Here is a 26821-nt window from a genome sequence, read left to right on the forward strand (position 1 = left end):
AAAGACATCAAGTATTTTAATAGTTTCTACCACATTTCAAAGCGAGACAAGTTTGAAAACCGGAGGAGATCAGAATTACCCAAGACTGCAAATCACCAGCTGTATAAAAGTTTCTGCCACTTGGACTTTGTAGAAGTTTTTGTTACTCTTAAACTTCTCATCTACTGCCCCAACTCCTAACCTCACCACTGAACTCTGCACTACACAGTTATAGCGAGGCACCAGCTCAGATTCATCTGGTGCAATGAAAGGAGAGGGCCCAGTAATGGCAAAGAGGGACTGTAGGGCACATCATCCCATTACCCCAGGAAACATGCCTTTACTGCCTGTGTCAACCGTCCATTCCCTATCCCTTTTGCTCTCGGAGTGAGATTACTTCTTAAGAGCAGCATTTCTGGCTACTACAAAGACAGACTGGTGTCTATCACTGCCAGATGTGTGCTGAAGGGGAGCAGAGAGACACAAGCACACAGCATTCCTGGTCTGATTAGTCCAGTGTCTGCTAGACAACACACCTCTGGCTATTGGGCTTGAGGTGTGATTCCCTTTCCCTGCCTGGTCCTACCAAGACTCCACATGAATAATAGCCATTTGTCACATGACCAGATCCCAAGCAGCTCCATGAAATTACAGGAATACAGAAATAATAAACGGATAATCTTCCCATTAACTAGCTCAACCTGAACAATGATCTCTCAACCCAGTGCTTGCACTCAAAGAGCTGTGAAAACACCAAGTTCACAATGCATCAAAGTCACAAGAATCACAGCGCCAACCACTACATTAAAAATCCATTCCACTCCATCAGAAACATTCTGGTTAGCCCACAGGAGGCTGGGATGAGGTGTTCCTCCTATGCAAAGTCTAGCTGCTGTTGTAGAAGGTTAGGACCCTGTTGATATTGCTAGCTGTCCTGCACAGTGTGATCTCCAGGTTCTACAGGCAGGTCACAAGCTGGAGAACCACGAGTCTTTTCAGATGCTTTTAACTTGAAGAGGTCATCAATAACCTGCCAGAGACAGTTCTCAAATGGAAAGTCATTGTCCACAAGATTGACCAGGTAATAGTGGTCATGAACATCCTGAATTATCTGCCGAGAGGGCGATCCTGTCGGGTATAATTTCGCCCATCGTTCAATCCATAGGGCAAAGGCTTCATCCTGAGAACAAATCACAGCATTAGAGTCTACAGATTGTTTTCCACTCTCCCCACACAGACTATCACCCCCCCTCCCCCCACATACTCACAGACTGCCCCGCCCACCCCACCCACACACACATACTATTGTTCTCTTTCTTCCCTCTTCCCCCCCACCCCTCACCACACACACACACACACACACACACAGGCTATTCCTCTCAACAGACCAAATGTATTTCTCCCTTTCAAGTCAGATAAAGCAGTCTGTACACTGGGATATTAATTTGAATGGAAGGGACTGTAACATGCCTTTGAATAGTTGACCATCTCTAAGTAGCAAACAGGAATCCCAGAGCAACATGTTGGGAGCTGCCACACATACAGGCGGGAGGACTGAGATTGATTTGTTCAGACCCATTGCGGGGGAAGGACATGGAACAGTTACAAAAATTATCTACTGTCACTTCTTTACAAAGCCACTCAGGAGTTTATAGTATTTTATTCTACACAAGGTTTGATTCTCATTACCTTCCAGTACATGAAGCTGATGGGATCAACCACTGTGGGCTGAATTATCTCACGTCCAGGGAAGATTCCCCACGTAACTGCAATCGGCTGCAGGTCAAAGGCATTATTTATATTTTCACCCTACAACAGGTTAGAAAAGGTTCAAGGTTAATTTGTGAATCAGTGCTGAAAACAGCTGCAATTTCTCACTTGTGCCCATATTAGGTTGAATACAAGGACAATACATGATTTGAGTAACTCGGTCTGAAAATCAACCTGCTTGTGTTCCATCAAGTGGATTGTTGCCCATTTAGTCTCCTTGCTGAGCTTGCATGCTGCAGAACCTAACGGGAGGCTGCTTCTCGCTGCTCCTCCAGTGGCAGATGCAAGTCAGGCTTGTTGCTGGGTCTCAGTGGGGGCCTCTTGGCACTGAGGGAGCTGTCAGCCTCCTTTTGCTGGGTCAAATGCTTGTTTGCAGTTATCATCTGAGTGGAAGACTAGAGGGGCTGGTCATATCACCCTGCAGCCATGCCCTGACTACTGGGGTCTCCCTGGGGCCATTCCAGTCCCCTATGTAGGAGTTCAGAAGGCAGTAAAGCCCCCTCACAACAGCTCTTTCCATCCGAGCCCCAGCCATGTTGAAGCTGGAGATGGTCACCTGTAGCAGTGTCAGCATTGAGGAGAGATTGTCCCACCCTGTGAGACGCCCGTCAGAGTCTCACTGCTGATCCCACCCTGCGGTACACCAGTCAGTCTCACTGCTGATCCCACCCTGCGGTACACCCGTCAGAGGGTCACTGCTGATCAGACCCTGCAACATACCCATCACGAAGAGTTCCATTGCCTATCCCATCCTGCGATAAACCACAGAGGTGTACAGTTGAGATAAGCAGTTATGCACGACTGAGAAATGCAGCTAGCGGACTTCTTCATTCCAGCCTGCAGACCTTGCAGGTGTTGCCACATTGACTATAGGAAGTGTTAGCGCACAGACAGCATCCTTTTAAATGCAGGTCTGAGGTTGGGGTGAATATATGTTGGCTTCTAGCCAACAACTCTTCCAAAAAATTAATGTGACCCCAGCCCCTACAGAGTTAGAAAATCCATGTTCAGTCTCCTGATGAAAGGTAACAGGCATCAGTGAATCCCTAGCAACCTACAACTGAACAAGAAACAAAAGAACAGACTAGAGATAGACAGAGAGGAACTCTTCACCTTACTTCTAACACCTTTCGTTACAGTGCAAGTGAAACTCAGTTTTCTGTTTTACTGGAGGATTCGCAATCCCACCCATGACTGATGTGTCCTCACCTTCACATTTACAATCTGGTAGTTCACTCGTGTTTTGTATTTCTTCAGAACTTTGAGTAGAGCAGATATATTTTCAGAGGATGTAAAAAACTCAAGGTAGGCCTGGAACAGGAAGAGCAAAATTCAGGCACAGGGCAAAGACATAAGTTCCCTAATGGCCTATCCTCAATTGCCCTAGATTCCAAATCAGGGAGTTCTAAACCCCCAGTAGGTTCTCGTTACTCTCACCTTCTGGAATACATAGCCTCCCTCTGGCCCCCAGCCCACAATGGGGTCAGTTGATGACTTAGCGTTGATGTTGGGCTGGGAGTTTATAGTGAGAATTCCCATCCGATTCACCTTCTCCAGTTCCTCTTTCATCAGGGATGTTTCTGGTGCCAGAGATTCATCATTCCAGGGCAGACAGGTCACCTGAGAATACACAAACCAGAAGTTACATCCATTTAAAAATGGGGCTGGCTTGGTTGTTACGGGGTTGGCGAGAGGCCTATAAAGGCCCAACGCGGCGGCAGTCAGGAGCAGCATGAGGAGGTGCATCACTGAGGCATGAGTTCCGGGGTCGGCGAGAGGCCTATAAAGGCCCAGCCAGTGCAGCTACAGGGAGAAGGCAAAAAAGGAGAAAGAAACAGAAAGGTGACGTCACAGCCAAGGAGGTAAGTGATTGGTGAGTAGTTTTTATTTTTTCTCTTCTATATCAGTGAGTAAACTTTAGCATTGTTGTTGCCAATTTAAGTGTATCTAAGGGTTAAGTCATGGCAGGAGAGCTCGGTCACGTGATATGCTCTTCCTGTACCATGTGGGAACTCGGACACTTCCGGTGTCCCTGACGACTAAGTGTGCGGGAAGTGTATCCGCCTCCAGCTCCTGACGGACCGCGTTGCGGAATTGGAGCGGAGGGTGGATTCACTCTGGAGCGTGCACGATGCTGAGAATGACGTGAGTAGCACGTGTAGTGAGTTGGTCTTATCGCAGGTGAAGGGTCTACAGCCAGCTAGGGAATGGAAGACCAGCAGGAAGAGCAGTGCAAGGAAGGTAGTGCAGGGGTCCCCTGCAAAACAGATACACCGTTTTGAGTACTGTTGAGGGGGATGACTCATCAGGGGAGGGCAGCAGCAGCCAAGTTCATGGCACCGTGGCTGGCTCTGCTGCACAGGAGGGCAGGAAAAAGAGTGGGAGAGCGATAGTGATAGGGGATTTGATTGTTAGGGGAATAGATAGGAGTTTCTGCGGCCGCAACCGAGACTCCAGGATGGTATGTTGCCTCCCTGGTGCAAGGGTCAAGGATGTCTCGGAGCGGGTGCAGGACATTCTGAAAAGGGAGGGTGAACAGCCAGTTGTCGTGGTGCACATTGGTACCAACGATATAGGTAAAAAAAAGGGATGAGGTCCTACGAGATGAATTTAAGGAGCTAGGAGCCAAATTAAAACGTAGGACCTCAAAAGTAGTAATCTCAGGATTGCTACCAGTGCCACGTGCTAGTCAGAGTAGGAATCGCAGGATAGCTCAGATGAATACGTGGCTTGAGCAGTGGTGCAGCAGGGAGGGATTCAAATTCCTGAGGCATTGGAACCAGTTCTGGGGGAGGTGGGACCAGTACAAACTGGACGGTCTGCACCTAGGCAGGACCGGAACCAATGTCCTAGGGGGAGTGTTTGCTAGTGCTGTTGGGGAGGAGTTAAACTAATATGGCAGGGGGATGGGAACCAATGCAGGGAGACAGAGGGAAACAAAAAGGAGACAAAAGCAAAAGACAGAAAGGACATGAGTAATAGTGGAGGGCAGAGAAACTCAAGGCAAAAAACAAAAAGGGCCACTGAATATAAAAGGGCTGCAGGAGGGGTCAAAACTAAAAATCATGGTTTAAAAACTAGTATTAAAACACTCTACCTAAACGCACGCAGCATTCAAAATAAAGTAAATGAGTTGACGGCACAAATCATTACAAATGGGTATGATTTCGTGGCCATTACAGAAACGTGGTTGCAGGGTGGCCAAGACTGGGAATTAAACATACAGGGGTATCTGACGATTTGGAAAGATAGACAAGAAGGGAAAGGAGGTGGGGTAGCTCTGTTAATAAAGGATGATATCAGGGCAGTTGTGAGAGACGATATTGGCTCTAATGAACAAAATATTGAATCATTGTGGGTGGAGATTAGAGATAGTAAGGGGAAAAAGTCACTGGTAGGCGTAGTCTATAGGCCCCCAAATAATAACTTCACGGTGGGGCGGGCAATAATCAAGGGAATAATGGAGGCATGTGAAATCATGGGGGATTTTAACCTACATGTCGATTGGTCAAATCAAATCGCACGGGGTAGCTTGAGGAGGAATTCATAGAATGCATACGGGATTGTTTCTTAGAACAGTATGTTATAGAACCTACAAGGGAGCAAGCTATCTTCGATCTGGTCCTGTGTAATGAGACAGGAATAATAAACGATCTCCTAGTAAAAGATCCTCTCGGAATGAGTGATCACAGTATGGTTGAATTTGTAATACAGATTGAGGGTGAGGAAGTAGTGTCTCAAACGAGCGTACTATGCTTAAACAATGGGGACTACAGTGGGATGAGGGCAGAGTTCGCTAAAGTAGACTGGAAACACAGACTAAACGGTGGCACAATTGAGGAACAGTGGAGGACTTTTAAGGAGCTCTTTCATAGTGCTCAACAAAAATATATTCCAGTGAAAAAGAAGGGCGGCAAGAGAAGGGATAACCAGCCGTGGATAACCAAGGAAATAAAGGAGAGTATCAAATTAAAAACCAATGCATATAAGGTGGCCAAGGTTAGTGGGAAAATAGAAGATTGGGAAAATTTTAAACAACAGCAAAGAATGACTGAGAAAGCAATAAAGAAAGGAAAGATAGATTACGAAGGTAAACTTGCACAAAACATAAAAACGGATAGTAAAAGCTTTTACAGATATATCAAATGGAAAAGAGTGACTAAAGTAAATGTTGGTCCCTTAGAAGATGAGAAGGGGGATTTAATATTGGGAAATGTGGAAATGGCTGAGACCTTAAACAATTATTTTGCTTCGGTCTTCACAGTGGAAGACACAAAAACCATGCCAAAAATTGCTGGTCACAGGAATGTGGGAAGGGAGGACCTTGAGATAATCACTATCACTAGGGGGGGGTAGTGCTGGACAGGCTAATGGGACTCAAGGTGCTGATGAAATGCATCCCAGGGTATTAAAAGATGGCGGAAGTTATAGCAGATGCATTGGTTATAATTTACCAAAATTCTCTGGACTCTGGGGAGGTACCAACAGATTGGAAAGCAGCTAATGTAACGCCTCTGTTTAAAAAAGGAGGCAGAGAAAAGGCAGGTAACTATAGGCCGATTAGTTTAACATCTGTAGTGGGGAAAATGCTTGAAACTATCATTAAGGAAGAAATAGCGGGACATCTAGATAGGAATAATGCAATCAAGCAGACGCAGCATGGATTCATGAAGGGGAAATCATGTTTAACTAATTTACTGGAATTCTTTGAGGATATAACGAGCATGGTGGATAGAGGTGTACCGATGGATGTGGTGTATTTAGATTTTCAAAAGGCATTCGATAAGGTGCCACACAAAAGGTTACTGCAGAAGATAAAGGTACATGGGGTCAGTGGAAATGTATTAGCATGGATAGAGAATTGGCTGGCTCACAGAAAGCAGAGAGTCGGGATAAATGGGTCCTTTTTGGGTTGGAAATCGGTGGTTAGTGGTGTGCCACAGGGATCGGTGCTGGGACCACAACGGTTTACAGTATACATAGATAACCTGGAAGAGGGGACAGAGTGTAGTGTAACAAAATTTGCAGATGACACAAAGAATAGTGGGAAAGCGGGTTGTGTAGAGGACACAGAGAGGCTGCAAAGAGATTTAGATAGGTTAAGCGAATGGGCTAAGGTTTGGCAGATGGAATACATTGTTGGAAAGTGTGAGGTCATCCACCTTGGGGGAAAAAAAAAAAACAGTAAAAGGGAATATTATTTGGGGCTCCTTGTGCATGAATCCCAAAAAGTTAGTTTGCATGTGCAGCAGGTAATCAGGAAGGCGAATGGAATGTTGGCCTTCATTGCGAGAGGGATGGAGTACAAAAGCAGGGAGGTCCTGCTGCAACTGTATAGGGTATTGGTGAGGCCGCACCTGGAGTACTGCGTGCAGTTTTGGTCACCTTAATTAAGGAAGGATATACTAGCTTTGGAGGGGGTACAGAGACGATTCACTAGGCTGATTCTGGAGATGAGGGAGTTACCTTATGATGATAGATTGAGTAGACTGGGTCTTTACTCGGAGTTCAGAAGGATGAGGGGTGATCTTATCGAAACATTTAAAATCATGAAAGGGATAGACAAGTTTGAGGCAGAGAGGTTGTTTCCACTGGTCGGCGAGACTAGAACTAGGGGGCACAGCCTCAAAATACGGGGGAGCCAATTTAAAACCGAGTTGAGAAGGAATTTCTTCTCCCAGAGGGTTGTGAATCTGTGGAATTCTCTGCCCAAGGAAGTAGTTGAGGCTAGGTCATTGAATGTATTCAAGTCACAGATAGATAGATAGATTTTTAACCAATAAGGGAATTAAGGGTTATGGGGAGCGGACGGGCAAGTGGAGCTGAGTCCACGGCCAGATCAGCCATGATCTTGTTGAATGGCGGAGCAGGCTCGAGGGGCTAGATGGCCTACTCCTGTTCCTAATTCTTATGTTCTTATGTAAGAACATAAGAAATAGGAGCAGGAGTAGGCCATACAGACCCTCGAGCCTGCTCCGCCATTTAATACGATCGTGGCTGATCCGATCATGGACTCGGGTGCACTTCGCTGCCCGCTCTCTGTAACCCCTTATTCCCTTATCGTTTAAGAAACTATCTATTTCTGTCTTAAATTTATTCAATGTCCCAGCTTCCACAGCTCTCTGAGGCAGTGAATTCCACAGATTCACAACCCTCAGAAGAAATTTATCCTGGTCTCAGTTTTAAATGGGTGGCCCCTTATTTTAAGATTATGCCCTCTAGTTCTAGTCTCCTCTATCAGTGGAAACATCCTCTCTGCATTCACCTTGTCAAGCCCCCTCATAATCTTATACGTTTCGATAAGATCACCTCTCATTCTTCTGAATTCCAATAACTAGAGGCCCAACCTACTCAAGCTTTCCTCATAAGTCAACCCCCTCCTCTCCGGAATCAACCTAGTGAACGTTCTCTGAACTGCCTCCAAAGCAAGTATATCCTTTCGTAAATATGGAAAGCAAACTTGCACACAGTATTCCAGGTGTGGCCTCACCAATACCGTGTATAACGGTAGCAAGACTTCCCTGTTTTTATACCCCATCCCCTTTGTAATAAAGGCCAAGATTCCATTGACCTTCCTAATCACTTGCTGTACCTGCATGCTATCTTTTTGGGTTTCATGCACAAGTACTCCAAGGTCCCGCTATACTGCAGCACTTTGCAATCTTTCTCCATTTAAATAATAACTTTCTCTTTGATTTTTTTCTGCCAAAGTGCATGACCTCACACTTTCCAAATTTTTGCCCACTCACGAAGATTTTTTGTGTCCTCACACATTGCTTTTCCTCCCATCTTTGTATTGTCAGCAAACTTGGCTAGATTACACTCGGTCCCTTCTTCCAAGTTGTTAATATAGATTGTCGAAGCACTTGAGCCCTGGACTCCAAGCCAGAGGCTGCCAGGCCCAAAGTGGTTTACTTCAGCTGGACAAGTTGTGCCAGTTCACTAGCTGCATGTTCCATTTCCGGGGTTAGGTGGGGGCGGTTAGAGAGTAACATTGAGTCATGAGCAAGTCACTGTTGGGCGATCGCTACTGCTTTCTTTTTGGAAGATAGTCAGAAAACATTTGCCATAAGGTCACAAAATCCAGTGTGTGTTTCATTCGAATTGGTTCTTCTGTAGATTCTCAAATTCAAAAACAAGTTTACTGAACAATTGTCAGATATAATGGCCAGAAAAAAAAAGTACCTTTATCCTGAAATTCTTTAGCACACAGGGGGAAAGCTCTCATTTATCCAGATATCTAAGATAATTCAATTCAATAATTTTGGATTTAGATCCCCAACCTGAAGATCAGGTCAGACCAGGTCATCTGGCATGTTGTTACAAGTCAGAGGGATGAGGAATCACAGTACTGAAGAGTGACGATCACTGCTGTGGATGTTGCTTGAGCCCTTGCTGGGAAGAAGAAAATCTCAAAAACCGTTGCTAATACCAGTTTGACATATGGTGCTGCTTAAATTGGAAAAAAGTGTGTTGTACAGGAAGATTGCAGCTTTCTGAAATACCAACTAACTCAATGGAGGCCTGAGTGGAACAGAAACCCCAAGGCTTGCACTGAAGGTTCTGGACTTCGACAATTCTATATATATTTACATTTATAGGACATAAATGTCAAGAGCGCGCAAATATTGAAATAGCTTGATGATCAGCAATGACACCCGTTTGAAGATTTCAAGCCTCAATCCTCATTCTCCCATACTCTAACTTCACCTGATAGCAGCTGTATCTAAACACTGAATTGGGCAAATCAGAAATGAACATTAAATGACATTCTTAATTTCAAGTTAAGTTTCCATAAACTACTACAGGACTGGGAACTTGACTCTTGTCTTATGAATTAGTTACAATAAATATTACAGCAACTTCTTTGCACAGTTTTACTTCGTCACCATAATTCTATTACCTTTTTCCTATTGCTGTTGGGTTGTCCAGTGATATACGCCGTGAAGACCTCAAAGATGCTTTCTTCATCTACCAGCTCCTCCCCCCACATCTTCAACAGCTCCTCCTTGGGACAGTTATTGTTCAGATAGAAGAGATAGTAATCATTCAGCTCACCAAATGCAGGAGATGAAGAGTTCCCCCTAAAACATATAAAATCACACGGAATCTAGACACTGATCGACTAGTTTAGGGCAAAGCCGCCAATAGAGTTCAACTTGATTTTATCCGTAAATATCTCTACAATTGTTTGCAAGCTTTAGGGGCTCGGGAAATTAAACAAACTCTAGTGTTGCCATTGGGTCTCTTTAGTGACTTGGTACCAATATACAAGAGAGAAAATAAATCTACACTTTAGCCAATATATTTTAATGTATTGGCTAAACACATAAATATGGAATATCCATATTTATCCCCTCAAATTGATGATGTAAGACCTGTAACCACCAGCACTTCAACTGGCTTTACACAGCTCAAAACGCTCGCTCCACACACAACCCAAGTTTGGAAGGACTTGAGAATTGTGCTCCTGGGTATTTTTCCATAGTTGAAATGGATACAGTGCGAAAATTCCACACACATCACACTAATGAAACCAAACTGGCAACACTAGTATCAAGCCAAACATTTGCAATTGTAAACTTACAACTGTGATGAGCTTCTCTCATGCTGCACCTTTACATAACAAGTTCATGGTCTAAACACCAGTAATGATTTAAGATTGTACCATCTTCCATTGGGAAATTCATCCCAATCCTGGGTTCTGTAGATGTAACTCTTCTGCCTCGAAGCCCAGAATATTGGTCGGACATCCTCGATCTTTCGCTTCGGATTGGCACTGATGGTCCACGGCAAGGCTCGTCTGAAGGAGGTGAGAGAAAGATTATTAAAAGGTTAGACACATCCGACTCCATGACTGCTTCCTAAAAGAATGGTATAAAGCTGGGAAATATTCAAATGTTTAATTCCTGGACTCATAGGTTACAGTTACAGTACACCACTATAAACCAATAATCTCCTTTCTGGGATTAAGTAATATCATGTCCTACACCAATCTAGTGATACAAGTTAATCAACAACGGAAGGGCAGATACATCCAGAATTTAAACAAAATGACGTTAATTGGCCAGCTAGTATCATTAAGATTTCTGCTTGCCCTGGTCTAGCAAATTGCAGAGATCATGTACTTGTGCACATAGTTATATTATCTGTTCAAACCCACCTTGGGTCCTCGGTCCATAGTCCGAGTCGTTTCAGAATCTCCATGGTTGCCACCTCTCGGTTCAGGGTGTAGAAGTGGAGCCCTGGCACCAGCCCCGATTCTAGCAGAACCTTGCACATGTCAGTGGCCAAGTCAATACCATAATTCCTAATAGCAGCATCATTATCCTTGATTGGGTCAATGATGTCTTTGATTTTCTGTGGTACCTGTAGCTTGGAGAGTTTGACCAGCTGTCGCAATGAGTGATACCCCTGCCACAGGATAAGGGAAAATGAGATGGAGGTCAATAATCTGAACTACACCAGTACAAGGAGAAAGGTGTATTCTTTCCCTATAGGATGCTCACTTGGCCTGGAATCAGGGATGCCTCCAGGCCTCTGTTCATACGTACCTGAATGGGAAAGATTCCTGGAAGAATAGGACAAGTAATTCCGATTGCACGACAGTCCTTCAAAAATGCAATAAAGGTTTCAGGTCTGAAGAAGAGTTGGGTGATGATAAAGTCTGAGCCGGCATCTACCTTTGCCTTTAGGTGTCTGAGATCCTCCTCGTAACTACCGCTCTCTGGGTGCCCCGTTGGGTAACCTGCAAGGAAATAAGATTGAAATCAGCACCTTGCCTGGTTTAAGATATAGAGCACAGGATGCAAAGAAACTGGGTTTGCAGAGCTGAGCTTACCAGCGACACAGATGTCAAAGTAATTCTTAAACTCGCAGCGAATGTGTTTGACCAAATCACTGGCATAATTGAATCCTCCTTCTTCAGTCTTCCACTCATCACCCATGGGATCTGCAAAATAACAAACAGCCTCCGTTAGAGGCTCACACATCCCATCAGAGCACTGAACAGCACCTCCCACCATTTCAGTCTTGCCTCCCTGTCCCCAGCCTGGATAATGTGGAAAAGTATAGAATAGATTGTACCACATTCAAATTATTCAATGCGAGGTTGATGGGTTGAGAATGGCTTATAGATTCTCCCTCATCCCTGCACCAATCTGTTTTACTGTGATGTTATGTACAGGAAGGTGCCAGTATTTCAGGTCAATAGGGATGACACGCATCTTTGCCCCTCCTCTCCCTCCCACCATGTTATTTTAAATACTTATTTAGACGTACTAGGATAATCTCTTGGAAAGCTGAGGAGACTGCCAGTGTGAAGTACCCAAGCTCAGGAACCTCAGTTACATTTGTGTTTATATTTCTTACTTGTTGAATAGTCCTGTTTGAAAGTTGTTGAAAAGGGTCATTCTTGGTATTGTTGGCTCATGGTGAATATATTTTAAATCTGTTAATTTCAGCAACCTGAGGTATATAGATTTATTGGATCATTGGATGGTTTCCATGTTGGCCTGAGTTGGATTCTTGGGCGTTGGTTTTAATGGGTAGTTTTTGAGCCCAGTGGTAATCGGTGTAAGCTTGCCAGATTCACTAATGTTGAACCCCAAGAAACCCAATAGAAAAACAACTTCAGATTTAAACTTTGTGTACCTCGCGGCACCAAGAATGTGCCATGTGGACATTCCTGTGATAGAACAAGAGAGACTTGCCCAATGGTCCTTTGATTCTCAACATGAATTTAAGTTCCTTCAGCTCATCATCCTCCTTATGTCTATGGATATTATAATTGAGGCGGATGATCAAGGATGGAGTGGATTTATCCACACACTGAACTCAGAGGCATGAAGCAGGAACTGGGCGAGGGCAGGAAAAGAGATAAACACGTAAAAGGAGGTTGGAAGCAGAACACTGATCAATATCTCACCACCACGGAGTGCGAGTATGTTTTTCAGCCCCAGACTACGAGCCTTCTGCAGGTGCTGTGTGATCTGATCCTTGGTCTGGTTACAGCAGGTTATATGCAGCAATGTCTCCAGGCCGCAGTAATTTACTGCTGTGCTGGCTATGGTCATGGAGGAAGTCTCTTTGTTGGAGCCTGGATCCCCAGCAGGATGCCAGGTCACATCAATGAAGAGCGGCCCACCGGCAGCCAAATGGTCAAACCTAACCAAACAAAGGCCATGGTCAGAAACCTGCAAGACATCTCTCATTGTACAAATCGAATCAAATCCAGAGTTTGGCCAATCCAATGGTTAAGCAAGTTTAACCAGTGAGCCACACAAATCAAGAAGACACTTAGTCTGTGCCAGGTTAGCTGATCTGCACTGGGGCTGGAGTAGCAATGCGGCTGGCAGTTGTATGTTGGTAAAGGACTGAAGGATTTGTAACTCAGCGAGAACCGTCACTTTCAGGAAAGGCCAGGATCTTTGGAACTGGACCCAGCCCAGGTCCGTACCTTCAGAGGAGGGAACCTTGACAGGAGAACTTAAAAAATGACTGCGAGTATTAAACCAGCCACAACTACACAGCAGAGAGAGTTGGGCAGTCAGCGAGAACCACGTGGCCACCTTGTGCTCGATGCATTTATTTTGATGATAATGGGAGGACGCAGGATTCAGTTAGTATCAAACCAGCCTGGTTCCTTGATTCTAACCACATTTATTCCGGGACATTGACATACTCTCCGGAACATCCCGCTGTACCGGGGGCAAAAACACGAAGGCAGAATATTATCTAATGGTGACAGATTAGGAAAAGGGGAGGTACAACGAGACCTGGGTGTCATGTTACATCAGTCATTGAAAGTTGGCATGCAGGTACAGCAGGCGGTGAAGAAGACAAATGGTATGTAGGCCTTCATAGCGAGAGGATTTGAGTATAGGAGCAGGGAAGTCTTACTGCAGTTGTACAAGGCCTTGGTGAGGCCTCACTTGGAATATTGTGTTCAGTTTTAGTCTCCTAATCTGAGGAAGGACGTTCTTGCTATTGAGGGAGTACAGCGAAGGTTCACCAGACTGATTCCCGGGATGGCTAGACTGATATGAGGAGAGACTGGATCGACTGGGCCTGTATTCACTGGAGTTTAGAAGGATGAGGGGATCTCATAGAAACATATAAAATTCTAACGAGACTGGACAGGTTAGATGCGGGAAGAATGTTCCTGATATTGGGGAAGTCCAGAACCAGGGGATACAGTCTAAGGATAAGAGGTAAGCCATTTAGGACTGAGAGGAGGAGAAACTTTTCACTGAGTTGTTAACCTGTGGAATTCCCTACCACACAGAGAGTTGAAGATGCCAGTTCATTTGATATATTCAAGAGGGAGTTAGATATGGCCCTTAAGGCTAAAGGGATCAAGGGGTATGGAGAGAAAGCAGGAAAGGGGTACTGAGGTGAAGGATCAGCCATGATCTTATTGAATGGTGGTGCAGGCTCGAGAGGCCGAATGGCCTATTTCTGCAACTATTTTCTATATTTCTACATCTCGAACACCTTTCAGCTTTCCTTTGGGTCGTGCATTTGTCACCGCCTGAAGAACTTGTCCCTGAGCTTCTGCTATTCCACTCCAGCTAGTTTCTTGCAGATAGATCTGTTCCTGATTTCCCTGAGTGGATGGAAATTTGCATCGTGGGGAGTAATGAGGCAATAGAGTAGCACCAGCTTCCAGTACACCGCGCCCGCTCCGGCATCGGCATACTGCGCCCGCCCACTCACACTGCGCCCAGCCCCACGCCGCACCCATTCCACACCAACAGTCTATCATTTCAGAAGTGCTGCAGTCATCCCACTGCTTTCAACAATATGACTATATAATAATCCAGTAAGTCATGTAATCCTCTAAATCACACACTCTTGTTGCCAGCAAACAAAAGCAGGCCGATCTGAATAACGCAGTAAGGGTTATGTTTAGTTCTAAGCAAGGCTGTGATTACTGAGACTAACCAACACCCACCGACAGAACAACTTGTGAAATCCAGTTTGGGGGACTATTTACTTTATAAAACAGTCTTTCTCCTCATTCCCTCCCCCACTTTAAAATGCTCGTCAGCTCCTCTCCACCTCAACAGTGCCACTAACCCAGTCAATGGAGCCCAGCAACCCCATCCTGCCGCTGGGCGTCAGTGCACCCGGCCATGCATCGCTGCTCAGTATTCCCAACCTCACCTGGAGATCAGATTAACGGCACCACTCGCGGTTCGTGGAGGGAAAAACTCCAAAGAGAACCATTTGTCTCCCGATTCAATACGCCTGCGCATCTTTTCCTGGAGTCGGTCGGAGTCGGGTCCGGGAGTGGAACTGTGGGAACTATTGTTGGAACGATCGTCCGACTTGGACGGCCGCCCGCTGCCGCTTTGCTCTTTGTTTACCATCACTGGTTACCTGCAAGCAGAAAAGTTCAACATTTGAATGAATTGGAACTGCAGATTCCACCCAACACGCGCTATGAGGGAATGGCCCAAAACTGATTTGATGATGTCGAGGCCGCTGCATTTTCTAATGGTTAAGGTTCGGGAGCTCTTTGCTCTCTCCCCCACCCATGTGTCTGTTAGCCAGTAACGAATTTGCACCTGCCCTTTTCCCAACTTCCATAACTCACAATTTGGGCAGGAGCCAAGATTCGCCAGGACAGAATCTAAAAGCTAGAAGCTCCCAATCTCCGTCGGAAGCGACTCTGGTTATTGTTGATCAGCTGACAAGACCTTCCACACATCGCCTGGTTTCAAGATCTGTAATCCAGGGTAACTTCCCAGTGGAGCCTCGCCAGACCTCCTTGCTGGCGAGTGCTGGGGCTGTACCACTGCTGAACTGTGCCAGCAACATCCAGGTCACCATTCAGTCCCCTCTCCTAAATAGTACTTATATTTACACATGGGCCTCATCGGGTCCTCGAAGCGCCCCAGAGTACTTCACAATCCATTTGGAAAGGCTCTCAGTTGGGTAGCAAGTCCCACAATCAACAACTTGGAGTGTTTCTGATGGTATAGATTGAGGGAAGAACATTTAAGATATCCTGAACTCACAACCCAGAGGTTGTGGGATTGATACCTGCGCAAGTTGTAAAATTGAATTCGATAAATGTGTTAATTTGTGGGCTGACACCAGAAGATTAATCATGAAAAGTTGCTGGATTATTCATAAACAGCTGGTTCAGCATCAGCACGGAGTGACTGCTCATCCTTAGTGATTTTGATCTCGACATCTTAACTCCCCTTGTTTTCTCCCCACTGAATTCACGGTCCTCCACAAATCTCTCCCTCTATATAAATTCTCTGATCCACATTCATAGTTAACCCATCGACCTTGTCATCTCATGTGGCCTCTTTATTCCCATCTCGAACCTCCTCCAGCCCTACAACCCACCCAAACGCTCGGTTCCTCTGAAACTGCCCTCTTGTGCGTCCTTGTCCCATCAGCACACCATTACTAGCCATGCCTTTAGCTGCCTAGGCTCTATGCTCAGCAATATCCTCCTTAAAACCCTCAACATCCCTCCCCTCCTTCAAGACCTCCTGAAAAAAAAACACCTCTTTGACTAGGCTTTTGGTGACCCCTCCTAATATCTCCTTATTTGATGCTGGGTCTATTTTTTTAATGACACCTCAGTGACATTTCTTTACATTAGTGCTGCAGAAATGCAAGTTTTTTTTAAAATGTCCAATTTCTTTCCAGATCAACTCTAACGCCAAAGATCACTTTGCGCCAATACATTTGATCTTAGGCCAAAAGGAAGTTGCACCGTTCCTGGAAATATTGCAATACCAGGTCGGTGCATGGAGTGGACGGGGCATGCCCCTGATCCAGCTCCCTGTCCAAAAATCAATTCAATATCATGTCCCCATAGGGGATATTAAACTGATAAGAACAGATACTACACTTGATCTTAGCCAATAGGCCGAGAAGCGATAGATGCAAGTTGTTATTGTAGTAATGCCCTTCAGTGAAAAGAACCTACCAGATCACTGGTATAGCCTACATATGACTCCAGGCCCACACTGCAAGGTCAGCTGTTAAGCCTGTACTTTCTAAGGGCGACAAATGGTGCCTTGCAGTATCTGCCAGAGAGATCAAATATCACAATAAAAAAAACCATCCAGATCTTTAACATCCAGCTGAACCACTAAAGGAGGCTTTGGTTTAAGGCCTCATCCCAAAGTACTGCACTGGAGTGTCAGCCTAGATTTTGTGCTTTACTTCTGGGATTTAAACCCACAACATGCTGACTCAAGAGGAAGGAATGTTACAAACTGAGCTATGATGACAGAGGCTCAGTCCTGATTTAAGGAGGATCCGAATCTTGGTTTTGCAATGTTTCTGGTACCAGCACTGTTCCAGAAAAGTGCTAAATAAAAGTGCTGTTGGTTGGCTTGCTACTTCTATTCACAATCTATGTCAATGTTTTAGATGAGGGGACCAAATGTAATATATCCAAGTTTGCTGATGATACAAAGCTAGGTGGGAATGTAAGTTGTGAGGAGGATGCAAAGAGGCTTCAAGGGGATATATAGAGGCTAGGTTAATGGGCAAGAACATGATAAATTGAATATAATGTGAAGCAATGTGAAGTTATCCACTTTGGTAGGAAAAATAGAAAAGCAGAGTATTTTTTTTAAATGTAGAGAGATTGGGAAATGTTGGTGTTCAGAGGGCCCTGGCTGTCCTTGTGCACAAATCACTGAAAGTTAACATGCAAGTATAGCAAGCAATTAAGAAAGCAAATGGCTATTACAAGAAGATTTGAGTATAACAGTAAAGACAACTTACTGCAATTATATAGGGCCCTGGTGAGACCACACCTGAAGTATTGTGTAGAGTTTTGGTCTCCTTACCCAAGGAAAGATATATTTGCCATAGAGGGAGTGCAACAAAGGCTTACCAGACTGATTCCTGGAATGGGGCGATTGTCCCATGAGGAGAGATTGAGTAGACTAGGCCTATATTCTCTAGAGTTTAGAAGAATAAGAGGTGATCTCATTGAAACAAACAAAATTCTTACAGGGCTTGACAGGGTAGATGCAGGGAGGATGTTTCCTCTGACTGAAGAGTCTAGAACTTGGGGGTCACAGTCTCAGAATAAAGGGTCGGCCATTTAGGACTGAGATGAGGAGAAATGTCTTCACTCAAAGGGTGTGAAACCTTGGAATTCTCTATCTCAGAGTTGTGGATGCTCAGTCTCCGAGTATATTCATAGAAACATAGAAAATAGGTGCAGGCGTAGGCCATTCGGCCCTTCGAGCCTGCTCCGCCATTCAATGAGTTCATGGCTGAACATGCAACTTCAGTACCCCATTACTGCTTTCTCGCCATACCCCTTGACCGCCCCCCCCCCCCCCCTAGTATTAAGGACTACATCTAACTCCTTTTTGAATTTATTTAGTGAATTGGCCTCAACAACTTTCTGTGGTAGAGAATTCCACAGGTTCACCACTCTCTGGGTGAAGAAGTTTCTCCTCATCTCGGTCCTAAATGGCTTACCCCTTATCCTTAGACTGTGACCCCTGGTTCTGGACTTCCCCAACATTGGGAACATTCTTCCTGCATCTAACCTGTCTAAACCCGTCAGAATTTTAAACATTTCTACGAGATCCCCTCTCATTCTTCTGAACTCCAGTGAATACAAGCCCAGTTGATCCAGTCTTTCTTGATATGTCAGTCCCGCCATCCCGGGAATCAGTCTGGTGAACCTTCGCTGCACTCCCTCAATAGCAAGAATGTCCTTCCTCAAGTTAGGAGATCAAAACTGTACACAATATTCCAGGTGTGGCCTCACCAAGGCCCTGTACAACTGTAGTAACACCTCCCTGCCCCGTACTCAAATCCCCTAGCAATGAAGGCCAACATGCCATTTGCTTTCTTAACCGCCTGCTGTACCAGCATGCCAACCTTCAATGACTGATGTACCATGCCACCCAGGTCTCGTTGCACCTCCCCTTTTCCTAATCTGTCACCATTCAGATAATAGTCTGTCTCTCTGTTTTTACCACCAAAGTGGATAACCTCACATTTATCCACATTATACTTCATCTGCCATGCATTTTCCCACTCACCTAACCTATCCAAGTCACTCTGCAGCCTCATAGCATCCTCCTCGCAGCTCACGCTGCCACCCAACTTAGTGTCATCTGCAAATTTGGAGATACTACATTTAATCCCCTCGTCTAAATCATTAATGTACAGTGTAAACAGCTGGGGCCCCAGCACAGAACCTTGCGGTACCTCACTAGTCACTGCCTGCCATTCTGAAAAGTACCCATTTACTCCTACTCTTTGCTTCCTGTTTGCCAACCAGTTCTCAATCCACGTCAGCACACTACCCCCAATCCCATGTGCTTTAACTTTGCACATTAATCTCTTGTGTGGGACCTTGTTGAAAGCTTTCTGAAAGCCCAAATACACCACATCAACTGGTTCTCCCTTGTCCACTCTACTGGAAATATCCTCAAAAAATTCCAGAAGATTTGTCAAACATGATTTCCCTTTCACAAATCCATGTTGACTTGGACCTATCATGTCACCTCTTTCCAAATGCACTGCTATGACATCCTTAATAATTGATTCCATCATTTTACCCACTACCTATGTCAGGCTGACCGGTCTATAATTCCCTGTTTTTTCTCTCCCTCCTTTTTTAAAAAGTGGGGTTACATTGGCTACCCTCCACTCCAAGGAACTGATCCAGAGTCTATGGAATGTTGGAAAATGACTGTCAATGCATCCGCTATTTCCAAGGCCACCTCCTTAAATACTCTGGGATGCAGTCCATCAGGCCCTGGGGATTTATCGGCCTTCAATCCCATCAATTTCCCTCAGTTCCTCCTTCTTACTAGACCCTCTGACCCCTTTTACATTCGGAAGGTTGTTTGTGTCCTCCTTAGTGAATACCAAACCAAAGTACTTGTTCAATTGGTCTGCCATTTCTTTATTCCCCAAGACTAAGATAGATAGATTTGGGGATATGAAGGGAATCAAGGGACAGGGGATCAAGTGCAGGCAGGTGGAGTTGAGGTAGAAGATTAGCCATGATCTTATTGAATGGTGGAGTAGGCTTGAAGGGCCAAATGGCCTACTCCTGCTCCTATTTCTTATGTTCTTATTTGGTGAGGAGTATTCGGAATAAGGTGGACGAATTAACTGCGCAGATAGCAGTTAATGGATATGATGTAATTGGCATCACAGAGACATGGCTCCAGGGTGACCAAGGCTGGGAACTCAACATCCAGGGGTATTCAACATTTAGGAAGGATAGACAGAAAAGAAAAGGAGGCGGAGTGGCTTTGCTGGTTAAGGAGGAAATGAAGGCAATAGTAAGGAAGAACATTGGCTTGGATGATGTGGAATTGGTATGGGTGGAGCTACGGAATACCAAAGGGCAGAAAACGCCGGTGGGAGTTGTGTACAGACCATCAAACAGTAGTAGTGAGGTTGGGGACAGCATCAAAAAAGAAATAAGGGATGTGTGCGCAATAAAGGTACAACAGTTATCATGGGCGACTTTAATCTACATATTGATTGGGCCAACCAAACTGGTAGCAATGCGGTGGAGGATGATTTCCTGGAGTGTATTAGGGATGGTTTTCTTGACCAATATGTTAAGGAACCAACTAGAGAGCTGGCCATCCTAGACTGGGTGATGTGTAATGAGAAAGGACTAATTATCAATCTTGTTGTGCGAGGCCCCTTGGGGAAGAGTGACCATAATATGGTAGAATTCTTTATTAAGATGGAGAGTGACACAGTTAATTCAGAAACTAGAGTCCTGAACTTAAGGAACGCCAACTTCGACAGCATGAGGCGTGAATTGGCTAGAATAGACCGGCAAATGATACTTAAAGGGTTGACAGTGGATAGGCAATGGCAAACATTTATAGATCACATGGATGAACTTTAGCAATTGTACATCCCTGTCTGGAGTAAAAATAAAACAGGGAAGGTGGCTCAACCGTGGCTAACGAGGGAAATAAAGGATAGTGTTAGATCCAAGGAAGAGGCATATAAATTGGCCAGAAAAAGCAGCAAACCTGAGGACTGGGAGAAATTTAGAATTCAGCAGAGGAGGACAAAGGGTTTAATTAGGAGGGGGAAAATAGAGTACGAGAGGAAGCTTGCTGGGAACATAAAAACTGACTGCAAAAGCTTCTATAGATATGTGAAGAGAAAAAGATAAGACGACAAACATAGGTCCCTTGCAATTGGATTCAGTTGAATTTATAATGGGGAACAAAGAAATGGCAGACCAATTGAACAAATACTTTGGTTCTGTCTTGATGAAGGAAGACACAAATAACCTTCCGGAAGTACTAGGGGACTGAGGGTCTAGTGAGGAGGAGGAACTGAAGGATATCCTTATTAGGCAGGAAATTGTGTTGGGGAAATTGATGGGATTGAAGGCTGATAAATCCCCGGGGCCTGATTGTCTGCATCCCAGAGTACTTAAGGAAGTGGCCCTAGAAATAGTGGATGCATTGGTGATCATTTTCCAACAGTCTATCGACTCTGGATCAGTTCCTATGGACTGGAGGGTAGCTAATGTAACACCACTTTTTAAAAAAGGAGGGAGAGAGAAAACGGGTAATTATAGACCAGTTAGCCTGATATCAGTAGTGGGGAAAATGTTGGAATCAATTATTAAGGATGAAATAGCAGCGCATTTGGAAAGCAGTGACAGGATCAGTCCCAGTCAGCATGGATTTATGAAAGGGAAATCAAGCTCGACAAATCTTCTGGAATTTTTTGAGGATGTAACTAGTAGAGTGGACAAGGGAGAACCAATGGATGTGGTGTACTTGGACTTTCAAAAAGGCCTTTGACAAGGTCCCACATAAGAGATTGGTGTGCAAAATTAAAGCACATGGTATTGGGGGTAATGTACTGGCGTGGATAGAGAATTGGTTGGCAGACAGGAAGCAGAGTCGGGATAAACAGGTCCTTTTCGGAATGGGAAACAGTGCCTAGTGGAGTGCCGCAGGGCTCAGTGCTGGGACCCCAGCTCTTTACAATATATATTAATGATTTGGATGAAGGAATTGAGTGTAATATCTCTAAGTTTGCAGATGACACTAAACTGTGTGGTGGTGTGAGCTGTGAGGAGGATGCGAAGAGGCTGCTAAGAGGCTGAAGGGTGATTTGGACAGGTTAGGTGAGTGGGAAAATGCATGGCAGATGCAGCATAATTTGGATAAATGTGAGGTTATCCACTTTGGTGGCAAAAACACAAAGGTAGATTATCTGAATGGCGGCAGATTAGGAAAAGGGGAGGTGCAACGAGACCTGGGTGTCATGGTTCATCAGTCATTAAATGTTGGCATGCAGGTACAGCAGGCAGTGAAGACGGCAAATGGCATGTTGGCCTTCATAGCTCTGGTATTTGAGTATAGGGGCCGGGAGGTCTTACTACAATTGTACAGAGCCTTGGTGAGGCCTCACCTGGAATATTGTGTTCAGTTTTGGTCTCCTAATCTGAGGAAGGACATTCTTGCTATTGAGGGTGTGCAGCGAAGGTTCACAAGACTGATTCCAGGGATGGTTGGACTGACATATGAGGAGAGACTAGATCAACTGGGCTTGTATTCACTGGAGTTTAGAAGGATGAGAGGGGATCTCATAGAAACGTATAAGATTCTGACGGGACGGGACAGGTTAGATGCGGGAAGAATGTTCCCGATGTTGGGGAAGTCCAGAACCATGGGACACAGTCTTAGGATAAGGGCTAGGCCATTTAGGACTGAGAGGAGGAGAAACATCTTCACTCAGAATTGTTAACCTATGGAATTCCCTACCGCAGAGAGTTGTTGATGCCAGTTCATTGGATATAGTCAAGAGGGAGTTAGAAATGGCCCTTACGGCTAAAGGGATCAAGGGGTATGGAGAGAAAGCAGGAAAGGGGTACTGAGGTGAATGATCAGCCATGATCTTATTGAATGGTGGTGCAGGCTCAAAGGGCCGAATGGCCTACTCCAGCACCTGTTTTCTATGTTTCTATGTCAAAGGCATCTACACTAATCTCTCCCTCTGATTCTGTATCAGAATCCTTCAAAATGTAGGATCAGTTACTGGAAACAACGAGCCCTATGTTTCTCCCTCCGGCTCCACTCTTGCCCCACGGGGGATTCAGGCACTCAGGACATGATCCTTTATATAAGGATACACTGGTCATAGAGGGAGTGCAATGAAGGTTCACCAGACTGATTCCTGGGATGGGGAAATTGTCCCATGAGGAGAGATTGAGTAGACTAGCCCTATATTCTCTAGAGTTTAGAAGAATGAGAGGTGATCTCACTGAAACATACAAAATTCTTACAGGGCTTGACAGGGTAGATGTAGGGAGGAGGTTTCCTCTGACTGGAGAGCCTAGAATCAGGGGTCACAGTCTCAGAATAAGGGGTCAGCCATTTAGGACGAAGATGAGGAGAAAAGTCTTCACTCAGAGGGTGGTGAATCTTTGGAATTCTCTACCCCAGAGAGTGGGGGATGCTCAGTCAATGAGTATATTCAACAACAACTTGTATTTATATAGCACCTTTAACGTCACAAGGCGCTTCACAGGAGTATTATGAGATTTTTTTAAATGACGCAGTAGGTGACCAAAAGCTTTGTCAAAGAGGTATGTTTTAAGGAGCGTGTTGAAGGAGGAAAGAGAGGTAGAGAGGCGGAGAGGTTTAGGCAGGGAGTTCCAGAGCTTGGGGCCTAGGAAACAGAAGGCAAGGCCACCAATTGTTGAGCGATTATAATCAGGGATGCTCAAGAGGGCAGAATTAGAGGAACGAAGACATCTCACAGGGGTCGTGGGGCTGGAGGAGATTACAGAGCCAGGGAGGGGTGAGGCCATGGAGGGATTTTAAAACAAGGATGAGAATTTTGAAATCGAGGCGTTGCTTAACCAGAAGCCAGTATAGGTCAGCGAGCACAGGGGTGATGGGTGAACGGGACTTGATGCGAGTTGGGACATGGGCAGCCAGGTTTTGGATCACTAGTTTATGTCGGATAGAATGAGAGTGTGTGTTGGAATAGTCAAGTCTAGACAGAGATAGATCTCTAGATTTTTGAATATTAAGGGAATCAAGGGATATGAGAATAGTGCAGGAAAATGGAGTTGAGGTAGAAAATCAGCCATTATCTTATTGAATGGACTACTCCTGCTCCCAATTCTTTATGTCCCAGTAACAAGCCCCACAGCCGGGCAGCGATCTCCCATTGAAAAAGGTCTGATGCAGCCAAACATTTAAACCACCCATCGTAACATTGACCGTCTGAGCCAGCAGCCAAGGATGAACATGAGTCTACACTGACTACCTTAATTGCAAACGGTATTTGAAATGTGCTCAATTATGGGTACATGCGACACAACGGTATTCACACACGGCAGTCTGACGCCTCGAATACTTTAATATAAGTTACAGACTGGTGAAAGTAACTGAGAAATATTACTGGAGAAGCGAAAAGCCTCGAGGTGCGGGTTAGCGCCGATAAACTGGCATTTCCCCGCCAGCCGTGCAATTATAATGTGGATGTTCAGTTAGCGGACCACTTCATTTGAGTTTAAACCCAACTCCGTCCTTCTCAAAACAAATGTCGGTGTGGTTTACGGGGAATCATATTTTTAAGGTTTCGGCTTCCATCTGTTGCGATGCTCTGATGTTAATGACTAGGTCCACACAATATTATCTATAATATTTACGACCCCGACCCGAGATTGTGGGGGACCCAGCCTCATCCGAGGCTGAGCCACACGGCCCACTGTCACAGGAGGCATTTCACATTGCACACAAAGTTCAGTGATACCAGCAGGCTCCATGTAGTTCTATTTATGACAACACACCATTAATCACTCCGTGCTCGGAGTGCGGCAGACTCGTATTGTATGCGGAATGAACGACAAGCCGATTTAAGGGATCCAATCCCATCACTGATTAACTCACCTCTATTCTTCGCTGCAGAAACAGATTTGAGTGAACTTGACCACCTGTCGGGACAGAGCGCCAAGAGTAGGGCTGAATCCCAGAGTCTGAATGAAGGCGTTTGAGACTGCACCAACCGTTGCACACTCACACTCAGCCCCACAAGTACAGATCATGAGAAAAACAGACTTGCATTTATATAGCGCCTTTCACAACCAATTGGTGTGTGGTCACTGTTGTAATGTGGGAAACGCGGAAGCCAATTTGCGCACAGCAAGCTCCCACAAACAGCAATGTAATAATGACCAGATCATCTGTTTGTGTTACATTGATTGAAATGAGTCACATAATCTTGCAGCACCCGGGTTTGTTCCTCGATTATAAAGCCTAGGTTCCCGTGTGCCTTTTTAACAGCCTTTTCAACTGGCTCTGCTACCTTCAAAGATTTGTATACATACATTCCCTGGTCTCTTTGTTCCTGCACCCCCTTTAAAATGTTACAATTTTGTTTATATTGTCTCCCCTCATTTTTCCTACCAAAATGTATCACTTCAAACTTCTCTGCATTAAATTCCATCTGCTACATGTCGGCTCATTCTGTCCATATCCTCCTGAACTCTTACTATCCTCATTGTTTACAATATTTCAAAGTTTCATAGTTACAAACCGAAATATTTACACTGGCACTAAAACACTAAATCAGAGATTGGAATTGGGAGATTTTGGGGACAGTGTAGAGGGAGCTTTACTCTCTATCTAACCGCGCTGCACCTACCCTGGGAGTGTTTGATGGACAGTGTAGCGGGAGCTTTACGCTAACCTACCTGTGGAATAGTTGACTTGGAAACGCTAGACGCCGACACTGTCCTAATTCCGATATCCGCGAATGTCTCCCGCCACTACCACCGCTGGCTGGAATGAAATCACCGCCTCCTTTAAAACGGGATCAGAACAGTGATATCAGAGAGTCGACACATTTATCCCCAACTCCACCGTTCCTCCGAGTAATTTACAAACTCTCCCGGCGCATCGCTTTTCCCGGCACAGAGTCAATTGCGCAGTCTCATTAAAGGAGACAGACTCACCCAGGGCTGAATGAATGGGCTCGGCCAGCGGCGGCCACCAGCAGACAACCAGCCCCCTGCTCCGCAGCACGTAACCAGCGAACACCAGCAGTCAGCTCCCCGAGTCCCGGGCCCTCAGCAGACAGCTCCCCGGGTCCCCAGCAGACAGCTTCCCGGGTCCCGGGTCCCAGGTCCCCAATACACCGACACTTTAGATCAGAGGCAACAGAAGCGGAGCTGCGCGACCTAACCCGGACTTCCAATGCGCTCCCGCGCCCTCCACCATCCATTCATCCAGAAGGGCGCGGGTGACGTATGACGGGCACGCGCTCGCAGCGCTGGGTCCCGCCCCTTGGGTGATTGGCAGGTGCCAAGCACGTGACGCGTGTTTGGGTGGCTGACGCAATCACGTGGGGGAGGGCGGGGTCACGTGCGGCGGCGATGGCGAACAGGCGAGGGTCGCGGTGCTGCTGCTGCGGGGAGATAGAGGGCCGCAGCCCGGAGGAGCTGGTGAGCGGGGGACCAGGGACTGGGCCTCGGGCCGGGCTGTCTCACTGCTAGCTTTCCTGGGTCTACCAGCGGCTGCGGGCTCGGTTCCGCCCCTCTCCCCCTCACTCAGCGAGCCGGTCCCGGGGAGAAGCTCTCATCTCCTGGCCGTGTCAGCGCCTCACAGCCCGCGCCCCCCGCAGCCCTTTCATGTCTGTCACCATTGTCGCCTCCTCTCCTCTCCACCCCAGTTCTCTTACCTGTTCGTTCCCTTCGCCCGGCCCCTATTTATCCATTTTCTTGCTATCTGTCTTGCCCTGTTCCCCTCTCACCCACCATTCTTGCCCTGTTCCCCTCTCACCCACCAGTGTCTGATTCTGTTGTTCGACTGTGGGGCGCATCACTGCGAAGCCTGACATTGTCCTAACCCTCATGCCCACACATGCATTTTCCAACAGGGGTAACTGGATATTGAACGGAGTCTGATTTCTTCCCCTCCCTTGTTCAGGAGCGATGTGAACAATTGTATTCCTCTCTTCTTCCCACCCAACCCCCCCCCCCCCCCCCAAAAAAAAAAATTTCTGTGCCAGATAAGTTTAGCTAATTTAGCGGAGACCTGGGCCTGTC

The 26821-nt window shown here is 45.7% G+C and overlaps 2 protein-coding genes and 1 pseudogene across 7 annotated transcripts in view; 1 reads left to right on the forward strand and 2 right to left on the reverse strand.

The window, feature by feature from the left end:
- On the reverse strand, window positions 1–26550 carry mthfr (methylenetetrahydrofolate reductase (NAD(P)H)). Of its 4 annotated transcripts, none has more exons than XM_070860367.1 (13): window positions 26455–26550; window positions 25469–25577; window positions 14917–15132; window positions 12677–12915; window positions 11591–11701; window positions 11304–11497; window positions 10913–11163; window positions 10418–10552; window positions 9653–9833; window positions 3187–3369; window positions 2959–3060; window positions 1669–1788; window positions 1–1159 (listed from the first exon to the last, which is right to left on the reverse strand). In XM_070860367.1, exons 3-13 carry the CDS (start codon window positions 15120–15122, stop codon window positions 905–907), a joined length of 1977 nt encoding a protein of 658 aa, XP_070716468.1. In that variant the 5' UTR covers window positions 15123–15132; window positions 25469–25577; window positions 26455–26550; the 3' UTR covers window positions 1–904. The 4 variants fall into 4 exon arrangements, with proteins under 4 accessions (XP_070716468.1, XP_070716469.1, XP_070716467.1 ...); XM_070860368.1 differs by lacking the exon at window positions 26455–26550 and adding an exon at window positions 25730–26068 and having other exon boundaries at window positions 25469–25556; XM_070860366.1 differs by lacking the exon at window positions 26455–26550 and adding an exon at window positions 25730–26068.
- Window positions 16479–16657, reverse strand: LOC139229394 (U2 spliceosomal RNA; annotated as a pseudogene).
- The window catches only part of clcn6 (chloride channel 6), a 72735-nt gene continuing 72047 nt past the window's right edge, over window positions 26134–26821 (forward strand). For all 3 annotated transcript variants that reach the window (XM_070860363.1, XM_070860364.1, XM_070860365.1), the window contains exon 1: window positions 26134–26218. In XM_070860363.1, coding sequence (XP_070716464.1) covers window positions 26150–26218 — 69 coding nt within the window. In that variant the 5' untranslated portion in view covers window positions 26134–26149. The remainder of the gene's footprint in view (window positions 26219–26821) is intronic.

This window comes from Pristiophorus japonicus, chromosome 18 (assembly GCF_044704955.1).
Source record: "Pristiophorus japonicus isolate sPriJap1 chromosome 18, sPriJap1.hap1, whole genome shotgun sequence".
NCBI lineage: Eukaryota > Metazoa > Chordata > Chondrichthyes > Pristiophoridae > Pristiophorus > Pristiophorus japonicus.